This window comes from Phyllobates terribilis, unplaced genomic scaffold (genome assembly GCF_046119375.1).
Source record: "Phyllobates terribilis strain yellow unplaced genomic scaffold, ASM4611937v1 Scaffold_2__4_contigs__length_985480577, whole genome shotgun sequence".
NCBI classification, from domain to species: domain Eukaryota; kingdom Metazoa; phylum Chordata; class Amphibia; order Anura; family Dendrobatidae; genus Phyllobates; species Phyllobates terribilis.
This window is the reverse complement of record NW_027362762.1, coordinates 824823253-824840394: the sequence shown is the minus strand read 5'-3', so window position 1 is coordinate 824840394 and position 17142 is coordinate 824823253. Positions and strand designations below refer to the sequence as shown.

General features: G+C 46.4%; 1 protein-coding gene across 1 annotated transcript in view; it reads right to left on the bottom strand.

The window, feature by feature from the left end:
- Nucleotides 1–12131: 12131 nt before the first annotated feature.
- Nucleotides 12132–17142, bottom strand: part of PRPF8 (pre-mRNA processing factor 8) — a 33689-nt gene continuing 28678 nt past the window's right edge. Inside the window, exons 39-43 of the mRNA XM_073667728.1 lie at nt 13912–14053; nt 13213–13353; nt 12988–13127; nt 12634–12836; nt 12132–12537 (exon numbers count right to left, since the gene is read on the bottom strand). Coding sequence (XP_073523829.1) covers nt 12383–12537; nt 12634–12836; nt 12988–13127; nt 13213–13353; nt 13912–14053 — 781 coding nt within the window. The 3' untranslated portion in view covers nt 12132–12382. The remainder of the gene's footprint in view (nt 12538–12633; nt 12837–12987; nt 13128–13212; nt 13354–13911; nt 14054–17142) is intronic.

The following is a 17142-nucleotide window of genomic DNA, read 5'->3' as shown; positions in this document are numbered from 1 at the left end:
TTTTTTTCTGGTGTATTCTCATGCACCCATTCCCACCCAAAAAAAAGAGTATACAGTTCATCGTTTCTTCTTTTTCTTGTCCTTCTCCTCCATCATATCAACAGGATCATCATGCGGCCCTCGCTCCAAATATTTAGAGGGTCATGAGGTGGCCCTCACTCATAATTTTTAGAGGGTGTGTATGCCTACCTCTACAATTATCTTACATATATACAGTGGGGAAAAAAAGTATTTAGTTAGCCACCAATTGTGCCAGTTCTCCCACTTAAAAACATGAGAGAGGCCTGTAATTGACATCATAGGTAGATCTCAACTATGAGAGACAAAATGAGAAAACAAATCCTGAAAATCACATTGTCTGATTTGGAAAGACATATTTTTCAAATTTTGGTGGAAAATAAGTATTTGGTCACCTACAAAAGTTCATCTCAATACTTTGTTATATATCCTTTGTTGGCAATGCCAGAGGTCAAACGTTTTCTGTAATTCTTCACAAGGTTGGCACACACTGCTGCAGGTATGTTGGCCCATTCCTCCATGCAGATCTCCTCTAAAGGTTTTCTATAGGGTTTAGATCTGGAGACTGGCTAGGCCACTCCAGGACCTTGAAATGCTTCTTACGAAGCCACTCCTTTGTTGCCCTGGTGATATGCTTGGGATCATTGTCATGCTGAAAGACCCAGCCACGTTTCATCTTCAATGCCCTTCCTGATGGAAGGAGGTTTGCACTCAAAATCTCACGATACATGGCCCCATTCATTCTTTCATGTACATGGATCAGTCGTCCTGGTCCCTTGGCAGAGAAACAGCCCCACAGCATGATGTTGCCACCCCCATGCTTCACAGTAGGTATGGTGTTCTTTGGATGCAACTCAGCATTCTTTCTCCTCCAAACACGCCAAGTTGTGTTTCTACCAAACAGTTCTACTTTGGTTTCATCTGACCATCTGACATTCTCCCAATACTCTTATGGATCATCCAAATGTTCTCTAGCAAACTTCAGAAGGGCCCGGACATGTAATGGCTTAAGCAGGGTGACACGTCTGGCATTGCAGGATCTGAGTCCCTGGTGGCGTAGTGTGTTACTGATGGTAGCCAGTGTACCGTTGGTCCCAGCTCTCTGCAGTTCATTCATTAGGTCCCCCTGTGTGGTTCTGGGATTTTTGCTCACCGTTCTTGAGATCATTTTGACCCCACGGGGTGAGATCTTGTGCGGAGCCCCAGATCGAGGGAGATTATCAGTGGTCTTGTATGTCTTCCATTTTCTAATTATTGCTCCCACAGTTGATTTCTTCACACCAAGCTGCTTGCCTATTGCAGATTCAGTCTTCCCAGCCTGGTGCAGGGCTACAATTTTGTTTCTGGTGTCCATCGACAGCTCTTTGGTCTTCACCATAGTGGAGTTTGGAGTGTGACTGTTTGAGGTTGCGGACAGGTGTCTTTTATACTGATAACAAGTTCAAACATGTGCCAGTACTACAGGTAATGAGTGGAAGACAGAGGAGCCTCTTAAAGAAGAAGTTACAGGTCTGTGAGAGCCCGAAATCTTGGTGGTTTGTAATTGACTAAATACTTATTTTCCACCAAAATTTGAAAAAAATTTCTTTCCAAATCAGACAATGTGATTTTCAGGATTTGTTTTCTTATTTTGTCTCTCATAGTTGAGGTCTACCTATGATGTCAATTACAGGCCTCTCTCATCTTTTTAACTGGGAGAACTTGCACAATTGGTGGCTGACTAAATACTTTTTTTCCCCACTGTATATGTATATCCCCCAGAAGTAAATGTTTTTCAGCCCTTGCACTTAGTGCATTGGCTTTATCAGTCTAGGAGTTCCACTTGTTAAAAATAAGGAAAAAAAATGTTTTCTGAGGCCGTCCTCTAAGTGTCTTCTGGGGTGTATTGCAGTCCATCCTATTAATTTTTGACAGCCCTTGCACTTAGTGCATAGGCTTTGCCAGTCTAGGAGTCCCACTCCTTAAAAATGGGAAAAAAATGTTTTCTGGGGCCCTTTTCTACGTGTCTTTCAGGGTGTATTGCAGTTCCTCCTTCTAATTTTTGGCAGCCTTGCACTTAGTGCATAGGCTTTAGGAGTCCCTCTAACTAACAATTTAAACAGAATGTGTATGAGGCCCTCCTTTATGTCTAATACACGGTGTATCGGAGGCCCTTTTCCTTCTAATTTTTGGCAGTTCTTGCATTGTCCGCATAGGCTTTGTGAATTTCAGAGTCCCATCTGACCATGTCGCACACACCATATGCCCAGATAAGATAGTAAAATGTTAAAATTACATTTACCGGTGGCTACCGGTGAGTGTAATTTTATTTCCCCCTCTACTATGTCATCTACTGTAGTCATGGGAGATGGGGAAATACGATAAGAGATGGCCTGAGTATTAAGGCACATATTTCAGCAGGATTGTGCTCAGTAAACTACATATACTGTCAGGTGGGCAACATTACACTGATTAAAATGATAGCTTGGTTGATGAAATCAGTCCTGTGGTTCTTGTGTAATCTTTAATTTCAGTTTGGAGATAATGATATGCTCGTGCTCCGGGGCGGCCTGTGGGGGGCGCTCTATCTGGTGCTCTGCTTACATATTCATCTGTATGCTCTTATGATAGCTCACTGTGCCTTCACTGATCTGCCTCTTACTTTACCTAGCCCCGCACTACTAGATGCATTATGTAAAATAGGAGGCAGGTCACTGAAGGATCAGTGACCTGTCATAAGAGCATAGATGAACATGTAGGCAGAGCACCAGATAGAGCGTCCCCCACAGGCCGCCCTGGAGCACGGGCATATCATTATCTCCAAACTGAAAGTAAAGATTACACAAGAACCACAGGACTGATTTCATCAACGAAGGTTTCATTTTAATCAGTGTAATGTCGCCCACCTGACTGTGTATGTAGTTTACTGAGTACAATCCTGCTGACAGGTGTGCTTTAAGGGGTGGAAGAGGCTGGTTTATTTTTTCTCTTTTACTTCTACCTTATACTCATTATACAGGAAATAATGTTTGCTAACATTTTTTCCTGTAAAATCCATTTTATTTTCAGTTTTATATGTTTTATTGTCCGTCTGTAAAAGTGGAGTAATACTTTGACAACATTGTTCCCAGCAGTGACCTGGGAGTTAGAGATGCGTCCAGGAGTCTTTCTCATGCTCTTTCCATTCCATTTGAGCGATGTTTCCATCCATTTCAGCGATTTTCCTGCCTCACCAGCCCTCCGGTTAGGGTCTCCCAGAAAAATGCTCGAGTTTCCCATAGACTTCCATTGTACTTGAGTGAAGCCCGTTCAAGCGTCTGACCTGCGATTTGAGTACCATGCACTCAAGCATTTTAGTGCTCATTCATCACTAGTGCCTATCTTCAAGTTTGATGATACTTCCTTCAAGAACAAGTTTTACTTTCTTCTGTTTTAATATATTCATCTTTTGAGGATCATGTAAGATTCTCAAATCTCTCAATGAAGATAAAAGTCATCTTTTTTCAAGTACTTCTAAAAATAATCAACATTCTTCCTCGCCTTAAAGAACTTTCACACTGACGTCATTGTTCTAGCCAGCGATATGAACAGAGGATAGCGCTACACAATGTATCACTAAACAACAATTATATGACAAGTGGCACGAGTAAAATTATTTGTTCCACTTGCCTGCGACAGGCTGTTTTAAAAAAAATAGACAATTCACACAAAGGTTGCACGCTAGTCGCAGTACCATGTGACTATGTAAGCAAATTGACTTACAACCAGAACCCAATTGTGTTGGATTTTTTTGTAATCTTCATGTTGCACCACATATACGCCATATAGCTATATCCTTTTTTTTCTGGATTAGTTGAAGTTTATTGGTACCATTTTGTGGTACATAACATCTTTTGATAACATTTAAGGGTGCTTCCACATTGGGTTCAGACAGCCATTCAGTGGCCCCGTCGGCGCTTACGCAAAACTGTATTCGGACGTATGCGCAGACAGGACCATAGACTATAATGGTGGCGGCAGGGTGAACGTGCGCTGTGCCGTGCATCATTTTCAAGTGTCTCCGCCTTTTGGAGGTGGAGACACAGACGTAGTAGACTCCGTTTGAGTGTCTGCCTGCAGTAGGTGTATACGCCCAAAAATGAAGCATGGCAGAGCGCACGTCTGTTCTGCCTCCATTATTATAATCTATGGCCCCGTCTGCGTATACATCCGAATCCCCGACAGGGCCAATGAACGGGCGCCTGAATGCAATGTGAAAGCACCATAAGGTTTGTTTGCTTTTATTCTGTGCTTTGAGCTGAGCACTTACATCAGGGTTTCTGTCTACATCCCCCAAAAAACAGGATTCAGCCTGCACTATTCATTATAATGAGGCAGATAGTTACTTTGCACGTCATATGGCTTCTGTTCCAGAAGTGCCCTGTACGTTTTTTTTAGGCAGTTGTAAGTTGTGTACCAGTGGTGTTCTTCGGACACGACGGAGTTATGGACGAAGAAAATAGACTCTTACACAGTTCGTTCTCAAGAAAAACTATTTTAACTAGACAATAGAAAACATTCATAACATTCAGCATTCATTTGCCAAACGGCTGGAACCTCTGTGCTATACAGCGTGGCACTCCAGAGATCTGTATTTACTCTTTTCTCTACAAATTTGGCTATTGGCGTGCCTGTCTAAACCGACCCGGTATTACCAGCTTACACCCTGAGAACTGGATTAATTTTATGAGTGCACCGTAGAGAGTAGCCTGCGGTACAGCACCGGAGTTTACAAACTTAACGACGTTTTCCTATATTTTTCCAACCAAATCTCCATCTCCCTTCCCGCAATGTCTTCAGTGAACTCAGAGGAATAGCCCGGCCTCAACTGCATAGAAAATCCCCCAAAAATGACTGACGGCTGTATAGCCGTGAGTGAAGTCTATCGTAGTTAAATAACTGTCCAATAATATAATGCTCCACAGAAACATTCTCCTGAAACAGAATGAAGTTCCAGTTTTGATCCGGAGTCCATTTTGTGCAATGTCGGCACCTAAGAGTGGAATTTAGATTTTTAGTTATTAAACAAACAGAAAAAGTGGCAGCAGATCCATAAGTCCTGGAAGCTGAAGGTAGAAATAAACGTATTTTACATCAGTCAGTCAATTTGCCTAACTATCTAACTACAGGCTATATCTCAGCCTTAGATATTTTGGTGCCAAAATGTTATGTGATGCGTGCACAGTGCAAGGTAGCGCTATTCATCACGCTGGGGGTCTCTCTCTCTCAGAATTTATATATCCTTCTGTGCACACAGGACCTGTGATGATGTCACAGTCATGTGATCAGTCACCTGAGTGTATCCTTTGTGATGTATACATCAGTCAGTGTTTCCTATGTGATGTACACTGCAGACCTCCCACTGCTTGAGTTCTATAAACATTTAGCGAGCAGTGATGAATTTCCCACTGTGAGGAGACATGCAATGAAATATACATCCGTGCTCTGAACAACTTACTGCTGGGAGTTTTTACAAAACTTATCGCAATGAGTCAACTGCTCTCCAGACCAACGTTAACCTGGAAAAGCAATTGCGAGTAGTAACATCATAACCACCCAACATCACACATCTCCCCAAAGAGAAGCAGCTCCAGACATGGCATTAGGGTTTGGGTTAATTTAATGTTTGACCAAATATAGCAGGATGATTTTCAAGTTGATAATTATGTTCAACCCACAAACGATGTTATAAATATCCAAATTACCCTTGGCAGAAAAAAGGTTCCCCACCCCTTGTCTAAATAAATTGATCAAAAATTAAGCACAACTCTTGTATATTCAGGAGAAAAATAACATTCTGGGAAAGATCTGGCCATTCTGTGAAGTACCAGACATCTGAGGACCATAAATGTCTGGGTTATTTGGGGGCCACCAAGATTACGGGAACTTGTTCCATTTTGACCTTTCGGATATCCCTTGGGAATAAGGAAGATGTAGGGAAGAAGGGGACCTTTGGAATCACTAGAGTGCCAAGTGCAACCGCCAGAGGAGAGTTCTTGATATTAACTGAGGGATTTTTGGTACTCACCGTAAAATCTCTTTCTTGGAGCCTTCATTGGGGGACACAGGTAACCATGAGTGTATGCTGCTGACACTAGGCTAGAAAAAAAAAAGTTAGCTCCTCCTCAGCAGTATACACCTACCGACTGGCACTAAGCTTGTCAGTTAGTGAAAAAAGCAGTAGGAGAAGCATAATAAAACAGGTATAAGACGGCAACATGCCAAACATAGGCCTATTAGCCAAAAACCAGGCACACTGGCCAAACCTAAGGCACTTATATGCAACATAGGCACAAACTAGGGAGGGTGCCGTGCCCCCTCATGAAGGCTCCAAGAAAGATTTAATGGTGAGTACCAAAATCCTTGTTTCTATATCACCTCATTTGGGATGTCCAAAAGCAGTCCCAAGGAAGGGAACAAGAGAATCGGCTCAGATCAGGTCAGACGACTAGCGACTGCTGCCTGCAGCACCTTCCTACCTTGACCAGCATTAGCCGAAGAGTAGGTATGAACCTTGTAGAATCTTGTAAAGGTATACACAGACGACCAGGTAGCCGCCTTGCAAATTTGAGCTGCCGAGGCCTGGTGGCGAACGGCCCAGGATGCCCCCACCGCCCGGGTGGAATGAGCCCTTACAACCAGAGAGGGCAGTCTGGCCTTTACTTGCTAAGTGTTACGCTCGCGCCCGGACTGACTGGCGTGTGCGTGGTTAGTGATCCCACTGGACCATGAACCGAGGAGTGCCTGGAGGGGCGTGACTAAGTATCAACCCGGTCCAACCAAGGTCACACGGCGGCTCAGTTGACTCCGTGAACCAGGGAGGAACCGAGCAGAGGGACCAGGTGCTACTCCAGGTCAGACCCCGGTCACAGCTGTTGACCCACACCAGGGAATGCAGGAACAGGCAGGTTAGACTGGCATATAGACAGGCGGGTAGTGGCAGGCACGGCTGGCATGCAGACAGGTGGGCACTGGCAGGCACGGCTGGCATGCAGACAGGCAGGTACTGGCAGGTAGGAACGCAGGCAGGATAGGGACCAGTACAGACTGAGATACAGGAACGGAGCCGCAGGTGCGGTAGACAAGCAGAGCAAAACCCGCAGGTGCGGTAGACAAGCAGAGCAGAGCAAAACCCGCAGGTGTGGTAGACAAGCAGAGCAGAGCAAAACCTGCAGGTGCGGTAGACAAGCAGAGCAGAAGTAGCGAGTGGACACAAAACTCACAAACAGAAGTACAGAGACAACGAGTTGGAGTTAGGTGCAGGTTCAGACACTGCAGGAAAAAGGAAGATACGGACATAGAGACAAACAAGTAACGGGCTAGGACACCGTTCGAGCAGGAACTGAACCAGGAACGAGCCTGGGAACTCAGCCCCCAGGGTGGCGGAAACAGACAAGATAGTTGCCAGGTCCTGTCCTGTCAGTTGCACAGAACACACTGTAAGAAAGTGTTGCTCAGGCACCTCCTACTGGGTGGAGGGGGTTTAAGTATCCAGTGACTCGCAGCAATAGGCTGGGGAGGCATTAGGACTGCGCACACTGTAAGTCCAAGAATCAGGCAGCAACAGCGCCGCCGCCCTAAGCAATCAGACAAGAGACATGCACACAGCAGGTACTGGAGCAAAGTGTGCAGCATGGACTGATAGGTAAAATGGCGGTCTTGCATGGTGGGAGGTGGTAAGCCATGCCAGCACGCTGCCAGGGATGTTACACTAAGCTTCCAAGATCGTCGAGCGAATCCAGTGAGCGATGGTAGATTTAGAATCAGGAATACCCTTAAGACTACCCTCAGAGATGACAAACGGAGTCAGAGCGCCTGAAAGAAGCAGACCTTTAGAGGTAGCAAGGCAAAACTCTAACCAAATCCAGGTTATGTAGGGCCTTCTCAAGTGGAGGCACAGGAGAAGGGCAAAGGGAAGGCAATGTCCTTGTTTAGGTGGAAGGCAGAGACCACCTTAGGCAAAAAGGAAGGTACTGGCCTAAGAACTACCTTATCCTGATGGAGGACGAGGAACGACAGGAAAGAGCTGCCAGTTTGGAAACTCATCTGATGGACGTGTTGACTATCAGAAATGAGACCTTCCAGGAAAGGAAGGACAATAAGATTTCTTGAATAGGTTTGAAAGGAGGGGCCTGAAGAACACCCAACACAAGGTTAAGATCCCACGGATCTACTGGCTGAGAATAAGGTGGTGCTAAATGAGCAACACCTTGAAGGAAAGTCTTCACCTGAGGACGAGGGGCCATATTAAGCTAAAAAAGGATGGAAAACGCAGAAACCTGACCCTTGAGCGTACTGAGGGATAAACCCGAATCAAGGCCAGACAGAAGAAAGGCCAAGATGGAAGGTAGGGAAAAAGACATGGGAGCCAAATGGTTCTCATCACACAAACGAAAAAAGGCCTTCCAGGTACAGTGATATGTGGGAAGAAGCGTGTTTTCTTGCGCTGATCATGGTCTGTATGACCTGGGAAGAAAAGCCTGCCTCCTTCAGCACCGCGGCTTCAACGGCCATACCATTAAACTGAGATACCAAGAATTTGGGTGGAAGAGTGGACCTTGAGAGAGGCCTGCGCGATCTGAGAGTCTCCATGGTATGTCTGCAAGCAGATTGACCAGTTCTGGATACCAGTTCGGAGCCACTAGGAGGACTGGAACTCCCTCCCAGCTTGATCTTCTTGATGACTCTGGGGATCAATGGGAGGGGCGGAAAGAGATAAGGAAGGCAAAATTGAGACCATGGAATGACTAGGACGTTGTAAGGAATCGCCAGAGGATTGCGCGACCTGGCTACGAAGTGAGGGACCGTGTGATTCATCCGCGATGCCATTAGATTGACATCTTTGACAAATGTGAGCGAACACTTCTGGATGAAGCCACCATTTGCCCGAGGACAGCCGCTGACGACTTAGGACGTCGGCGGCCCAATTTTCCACACCTGGTATGTGAACCGCTAATATTGCTGGGACGTGACGTTTGGTCCAAGTTAGGATCCGTGAGACCTCCGACGGGACGGACTTGCTTTGAGTGCCGCCCTGATGATCTATGTAAGCCAAAGCCGTGGCGTTGTCAGACTAGATCTGGATTGGTTGGCCCACAAGAAGGTCCTGCCAATGAAGGAGAGGTAGATGGCCCTGATTTCCAGCAGGTTGATGGGAAGGGAGCTCTAGGGCATTCCAGCAACTGAACAGTGTTGTGAAGGAAACCCGCTCCCCAACCTAGAAGACTGGCGTCCATTGTGATAACTAGCCAGCGGAGAGGGAAAAACGATCTCCCGAGGAGGGAGGAGGAGAGGGTCCACCAAGGCAGAGATTGTCTGACTCGAGAAGGCAAGAGAATGGGCCGATCCAATGAGGAAGTCCTCTAGTCTCAAGCCAACAGGAGAGCCAATGGAAGAGGGCAGGTATGGAGCTGAGCAAAAGGGAATGGCCTCCATGGCAGCAACCATCTTCCCCAGGACTTGCATGAGGACTGAGGCTGAGGACCGTGATCCTGTTTTCTGGAAGGAGAACCCTGGCCAGGGATGTGGCTCTGTTCACAATCCAACCGAGACAGGCGATAATGTTCAAGGTGATCTGGAGGCTGTGTCAGCAATCCCAGTAGGACAGCCCCTTGATTATCAGATCGTCCAAATAGGGAATGATGACTATCCCCCTGGAATGAAGAATGGCCATGACAGTTGCCATCACCTTGGTGAACACTCTGGGAGCAGAGGCTAGGCCGAACGGGAGAGCCGTGAATTGGTAAAGATCCTTCTGGATTGCAAAACTGAGAAATCTTTGGTGAGACATGCAAATTGGGTTATGAAGGTAAGCATCCTGAATGTCCATGGAAGAGATAACCGAGCGGAGGGACTCCATTCTGAAATGAAGGAGCCGCACCCGCCGGTCCAGGAGCTTGAGATCCAGGATTGGATGAAGAGATCCATCCTTTTATGGCACCACGAAAAGGTTGGAATAAAAACCTGGGAAGTGCTTTTCTGAGGGAACGGGAATGACGACTCTCGCTAGCAGAGTCCCGCTAGCAGAAGGGAATCGATGACCCATTATGCAGAGGTGAATCTCTTAGAACGGGATCCTGAGAACTTGTTAGGGCGGCCCTTTCTGCATCAGGATGGGGCAGGCTTTTATAAATGCTTCTTTCCCTTTGGGCCGGAGATCTGTCCCGCTGAGGTGGGACCCTGGTAGAGGAGAAGGGACGAAACTGAGGAATTCGTCTGGGGTTGAACGGACATTTGGGCCTAGGCTGGGGAAGAGAGGTGCTCTTACTGCCAGTGGGGTCAGAAATTAGTTGGTCCAACTGAGATCCAAGAAGTCGGGAACCCTGGAAGGGAAGGTTGGTAAGCGACAGGACCGAAGGCATCTTGGAGGACGTGGACCGAGGAGGAGATCTGGAAGAGGAGAGAGCGCACTCGCTTCTTGGGTCTAGACCCTGATCTGTCCTTGTGAGGACGGCGGATGGGTGCCTGCGAATCCTGCTGAGGAAATCTAGGAGCGGCGGAAGCAGCAGGTGGAGCGGGTAAACGTTCCATGACATGGACCAAGGATTGTGAGACCTTGGTGAGGTGTGATACTGATTGAGAAAGGCGAACAGCCCACTCTGGAGGAGGGGGTGTGCTCTTGTCCCAGGCGGCTCCTGTGAGGATGACGTGGTGGAGGGGCTGCAGGTTAGGCAGAAGGCAGAGGCCTGACCTGTGGACCACTTCTTATAACAGATGGCACAGGCGTAGTGGATTATGCTGGGAGAGGGGCAGAAGAGAGAGGCTCCCTGAGCCTGTGCATATGTATGTGTGCCTGTGATACTGCTGAGGAGGGATAACACAGTGAAGGTAGTAGCCTAGACAGAGCCTACCCGGTCTGCGGAAGGGTCCTGTCGTCAGATGCGGTGTCTCCCAGGCAGGAGCAGCTGCGGACTGGCAGCGGCACTATGTCTCCGTATCTGATGGCGGCAGAGAGATGGAAACCTTGTGTGAGGAGAAAAGGAGGGCAGTCCCGTGCAGAGAGCGCGAAGATGGAAGGCGATCCAGTGCATTATGCGGTAAGACCATGGGGAACGCCCCCATGATGTAGGAGTGCGCAAGGGAAAAGACCCTGTGTAAATGGGCTGTTTGAAAAAGGAGGGACGTTGTTACCGCGCTCTTGCCGGCAGGCAGAGTAGTGGGCGCGTTGGCAGACAGTAGTGTGGACGGGGGATGGGCCAGAGGGTGGCGGTGAGGCCCGGAAAGCGCCGTGATAAGGCACATGACGTGTGAGAGGGGGGGGCGTGTTTTGGTGCAGGCCGAGACCGGGGCCTTGATTTAGAGCCGGGTCTGAGGAGCTGTTGGGACATCGGGAGATGCTAATTCCCGATGTGCCCCGGCCACTGGTAGAGGAGGCAGGTAACAGTGACGCTGCCTGTTTTCTGTGTTGGTGGAGAGGGGAGAGAGGCACGGTACCTGTGGCGCTGTAGAGTCTGTGGTGCATCCGGGAGCCTCTTCTTCGCATCTTGAGACGGCATCAAGAGTCCTGGAGTAGAGGGGTCGCTGGTAGTCGTCCTCCTGCACAGTCTCGGTCCATGACGGTGCAGAAGATGGTATCGACTCCTGGGGAGGGGGAAGGTCACTGCTAGTGACACCGTCTTCCTTCCGTCCCGCTCTGAGGAGGGGGCTGGGAAAAGGCAAGGACCAAGCCGCTCCAACCATCCTGAACACCGTGAGGTGACAGGGAAGGGTTCCTGCCTCGCAAAACAGAGAGTGGGCGACACCACATTGCTCTCTCGGTCGCAACTGTGCGGGAAAACAGGGTGAAACATTACACCGTTACCCTGGGAAGGAAAAATCTGAAAGAGAAAAGGGAAAAAATGTATAAAACACGACAGGGTACCTAAAAGGAAAAAAAGACGGAACTAGGATCAGATCCAGGTCTGCCTCTTACTGACGCTAAGCTTACACTGATGAGCTTAATGCCAGTCGGTGGGTGTATACTGCCCAGGAGCTAACTTTTTTTTCCAGCATAGTGTCATCCTCTTAGAGCCAGCAGCACACCCATGGTTACCCGTGTCCCCAAATGAGGCAATAAAGAAAAAAGTTTTTCACAAGAAGTAAAAACTAAAAAAACATTTATAAAAAAACTTTTATTAAATCAATATTGTCATCTACATTGCACAATACTTAGCAAAGATCTTGACAACTCAGAGGTCTGTACAGTTTCTACACAGTTACAGCCAAACTACATAACAAAGACTCATTTATAGAAGCAAAATACACAAGGGCTGCAAGATGGAAACGGAAGGTGTAGAAATCTGAGTACGAGCATAAAAATGTCCCATGTTGAATATCAACAGAAGTTCTGATGCATCTGAAAGGCTGACTATGCGTACAAGTCTTCACGGTCAGCCGAGTAAACCTCTCCTTCCTGCAACAAGGCGAAGTTCAAAAAGTGCGATGGGCGATGAACTTCATGGTAAAATTCCTTGGGGTTAGCGAGCTGTAGTTCGTACTTCATGTTGGGATCGTGTCTGACACCTAGGCATTAAGCGACAAAGTTGAAATCAATATCCTGCACTTACCAAACTTCTGATCTTCACTCAATGCCAAGAATACACAAGAACAAAAACCTACCCATGAAGTTGTAGTTCCACGATCCCTGAGCGGGAACCATGAAAAAACCAAGGAAACGATCAGACAGCAGCATCTGCACTCTTTCATAGTGAGAAGGCAGGTAGCCTTTAGGATTGTTCCCTTTATCAGTGTTTTGTCTTCCCCACTCATAACCACTGGGTGTGAGCTTGTAAGCGGTCAGGGTGCAGGATCCAGGAGTGAAGCTGCGGACACACAACATAAGTCATGTCAGAAATGCTTAAAAATATATATTGTAAATATCTTAATTTAGAAAGTTTCAGGGAAAAAATGATTGGTTTTGGCATAGGGTGGGAGAGAAAAAAAATGAATAAAAAATATCACTACTATACACACCTGCATGTTATAATAATTGTCTTCTCTCCATCCCAAGCTGGATTGTCAGCCATAACTTTAGCATGAGTGGTGACATCTTGTGGCGACAGCTGTGGTGACTCATTTGGCTGTGTGTGAACCCATCCCAGTGGCTCCATTTCCTGAAAAATTGAAAATTGTTCATATAAGCAGTAATTAAAAAAAAAAAAAAAAAAAACACAAAAACCACATGGTCCCTAAATTTACCTTTAGATACTCATGTTGAGGCAGCTGACTTGGCAAGTGAACAGTCTGGTGAGTTCCCCATTGTGGCACCATCACAATGCATCGGATTTCCTTCACTTGAGGGTTATCAGGTGGACTCACGCCATACAGATAGCCAGCAATCTTAAGATAAATGATCAAAAACAAATGTATTAAAACAGCTTAGCTACTAAAAGGCAGCTTAAAAAAAAAAGTGAATTAATCAGAGTATGACAGGCAAGTGTAGTAAATGACCATCTGTCCTACACACACAAATCCAGTATTCCTATATTTATATAACTTGACAGAACAAGGATAGTGGCAATTATAGGGCAATTAAACTGACACATAAAATAGGTCTCTGAAATATTACAAAAGACAGTTTATTTTTAGTCACATCGATTTTCAAGTTATTTTGGAATTACTAAAATAAATAAAATTATAAATATTAATAACAGTTTATATTTATACAATTTTTTTTAGAATATATATATATATATATATATATATATATATTTAATATATCTAATATTTAATATATTTTATATATATAAATATTTTATATATATATAAAATAAAAAAATCATACATAACGCCATCTGGTTAATATTGTATACTTGCTGTTTTAGAAGCAAATAGAAACCCTATTGGTTACACCATATAAATCGATTATATACTGGTCTTTCTGGAAGTAACACTTACCTGAGCTCGAAGGTCAGAAATGCAGATGAATTTCTTCAGCACATTCTTGGGCAAGATGTAGGTGTAACCAGTCTCCTTGATGTCATCAGATGACACATAGATGTGGTTGGTCCGAAGGTGAAGATTAGCAGCAGAAATTGCTCTGTAAAAAAAAATAAAAAATTAAATAACAATACCAATAGAGTGAAGAGTCTGAAGACCAATACTGATGACACTGGGAGAGAAGGGAGTGCACCTTGATTCACACAAGTCCAAGAGAGGTTTTTCATCAAGACAAACTTTTTTTTTATCAGGACAGGGACCCAAAAACAAGGTACGCTTTAGTTGGTAGCTATTGGGCTCATATACAGTACAGACCAAAAGTTTAGACACACCTTCTCATTTAAAGATTTTTCTGTATTTTCATGACTCTGAAAATTGTACATTCACACTGAAGGCATCAAAACTATGAATTAGTCTGTGTCCATCACCTTAAGTGTGAGAAATATGAATTAATTCTGAATAATATGATGCATGCAGATTGTACCTTACCGGCCACCACAGCACTCTAATCAGCATCTCTGTTTATCCATTCCTCTTACAGGTACGTGACCCAACTTTGCCATCCTGATTTCCATGCAGCCTTCCCCATATCTCTCTGCTCCTAGTATATACTAATGGTACGTGACCCAACTTAGCCATCCTGATTTCCATGCAGCCTTCCCTATATCTCTCTGCTCCTACTTCCCTATATCTCTCTGACCCAACTTCCACCAGCCACCCCCCACTTTCATTTATGACCTTGTTTACTCAACCTTTGAGTATCCAGCATCTGGTTCAACCTTAATCAGCTGATCAAGATGAGCACAGACCACTCCCATGTGGTTCACAGCTGAATGCATTCTGTTACAAATATATTGAGAGCCAGGAGTCTGTGTCAGACTTTAGTCTGTGTCCATCACCTTAAGTGTCCATTGCTTAAGTGTGAGAAATATGAATTAATTCTCAATTGAATCTAAAGTGAACTGAAGGTAACTGGATACTAAGTCACAGTAAACAATGTTTGTGTTTGTTTTCACTCTCACCCCCTTAATCCTTCACTTCTTACAACCACCCCTAATCCCTACACCTAGTAAGGAACTCTTCATCTCTCCCTCCATTCTCCCAACCCATCTCACCTCCTCCTCAGAGCTATTCCTCAACATACAATCCTTTGCCTCCAAACACAGACAGCCACCTCATGCCCTCTCCTGCTCCCACCTACTAACGCTTTCTCTGCTCCTCCTTACTGCCGGCGACATCTCTCCAAATCCTGGCCCTCCTCACCACATCCCCACAGTCACTTCCACCTCCTACCCACGATCTATCCCAAACTCTCGTAACCCTTCTAACCTTATACCTATCCGCCCAGCCCCCGCTTCCCCAATCCCCCTAACAGGAGCTCTATGGAACGCTCGCTCCATCTGCAACAAACTTTCCTACATTCACGACCTCTTCATCACCAACAAGCTTTCCTTCCTTGGCATCACTGAAACCTGGCTCACCCCCTCTGACACGGCCTCTCCTGCTGCACTTTCGTACGGCGGATTCCACCTCTCCCATACCCCCCGCCCCACCGGCAAGCACGGTGGAGGAATAGGTTTCCTCCTCTCAGAAAACTGCTCCTTCACCCTTATCCCACTGCCGCCCTCAATTACTCTCCCCTCTTTTGAAGTGCACTGTGTGCGCATCTACTCCCCCTCCAACTGGCTGTCATCTACCGCCCCCCAGGATCAGCCACCACTTTCTTTGACCACTTCACCACTTGGCTACTTCATTTCCTCTCTGTTGACATCCCTACTATCCTCATGGGCGACTTCAACATCCCCATTGACACTTCCCTCTCAGCTGCCTCTAAGCTTCTATCCCTCACTTCCTCCTTTGGTCTTACCCAGTGGTCTTCCACACCCACCCACAAAGACGGCCACACGCTGGACCTCATCTTCACCCGCCTCTGTTCCCTATCTAACCTCTCTAACTCACCTCTCCCCCTCTCTGACCACAGCCTACTTACATTCTCTTCTCTCTCCTCCCCGGGGCAACAATCCCCACTCCACAAACTTGCATACCCTCGCAGAAATCTCAAACACCTTGACCTACACTCACTCTCTGAATCCCTTCTCCCTCTTACAGACATTAGTTCCTTACATGATGCAGATGTTGCTGCCACTTTATACAACACCACAACAGCTGCAGCTCTCGATTCGGTCGCCCCCCTCACACATACCAAAGCTCGCACAATCAACAGACAACCCCCGCACACCAGCCTAACTAAAGAACTGCGACGGGCCTCCAGGGTTGCTGAGCGTAGATGGAAAAGGTCCCACTCCAATGAGCACTTCATCGCATTCCAACAGTTCCTCACTACCTTCAAGTCCACACTCACTGCAGCAAAACAAACATACTTCTCATCTCTCATTTCCTCCCTGTCTCACAAGCCCAAACAACTATTCAACACCTTCAATTCTCTCCTCCGTCCCCCAGTGCCTCCTTCCTCTCCTCTTATTTCAGTCGAAGACTTTGCCTCATTCTTCAAGCAGAAGACTGACACCATCAGACAAAGCTTTTGCCTAAAGTCCCCACAGCCCCTCCCCACACCTACTCAACCCTCTTCCTCCAAAACCACATTCTCCACCATTTCTGAAGATCAACTTTCCTCTTTACTCTCCAAATCACACCTCACCACCTGTAAACTTGACCCAATCCCGTCCCACCTCATCCCAAACCTTACCACTATCTTCATCCCAGCCCTAGCCCACCTCTTCAACCTGTCACTAACAACTGGTGTCTTCCCCTCATGCTTCAAACATGCCTCAATCACACCCATCCTCAAAAAGCCCTCCCTTGACCCATCCTCTCTGACTAGCGATCGCCCCATATCACTTCTCCCATATGCCTCAAAACTACTGGAACAACATGTCCATTCTGAGCTGTCCTCCCACCTCTCCTCCTGCTCCCTCTTCGACCGCCTACAATCTGGTTTCCGACCGCACCATTCTACTGAAACTGCACTGACCAAAGTTACCAACGACCTACTAACCACCAAATCTAAGCGACACTATTCTGTCCTCCTCCTCCTACACCTGTCATCTGCCTTCGACACAGTGGACCATTCCCTCTTACTACAGACTCTCTCATCTCTCGGCATCACAGACTTGGCCCTATCCTGGATCTCCTCATATCTAACAGACAGGACATTCAGTGTCTCTCACT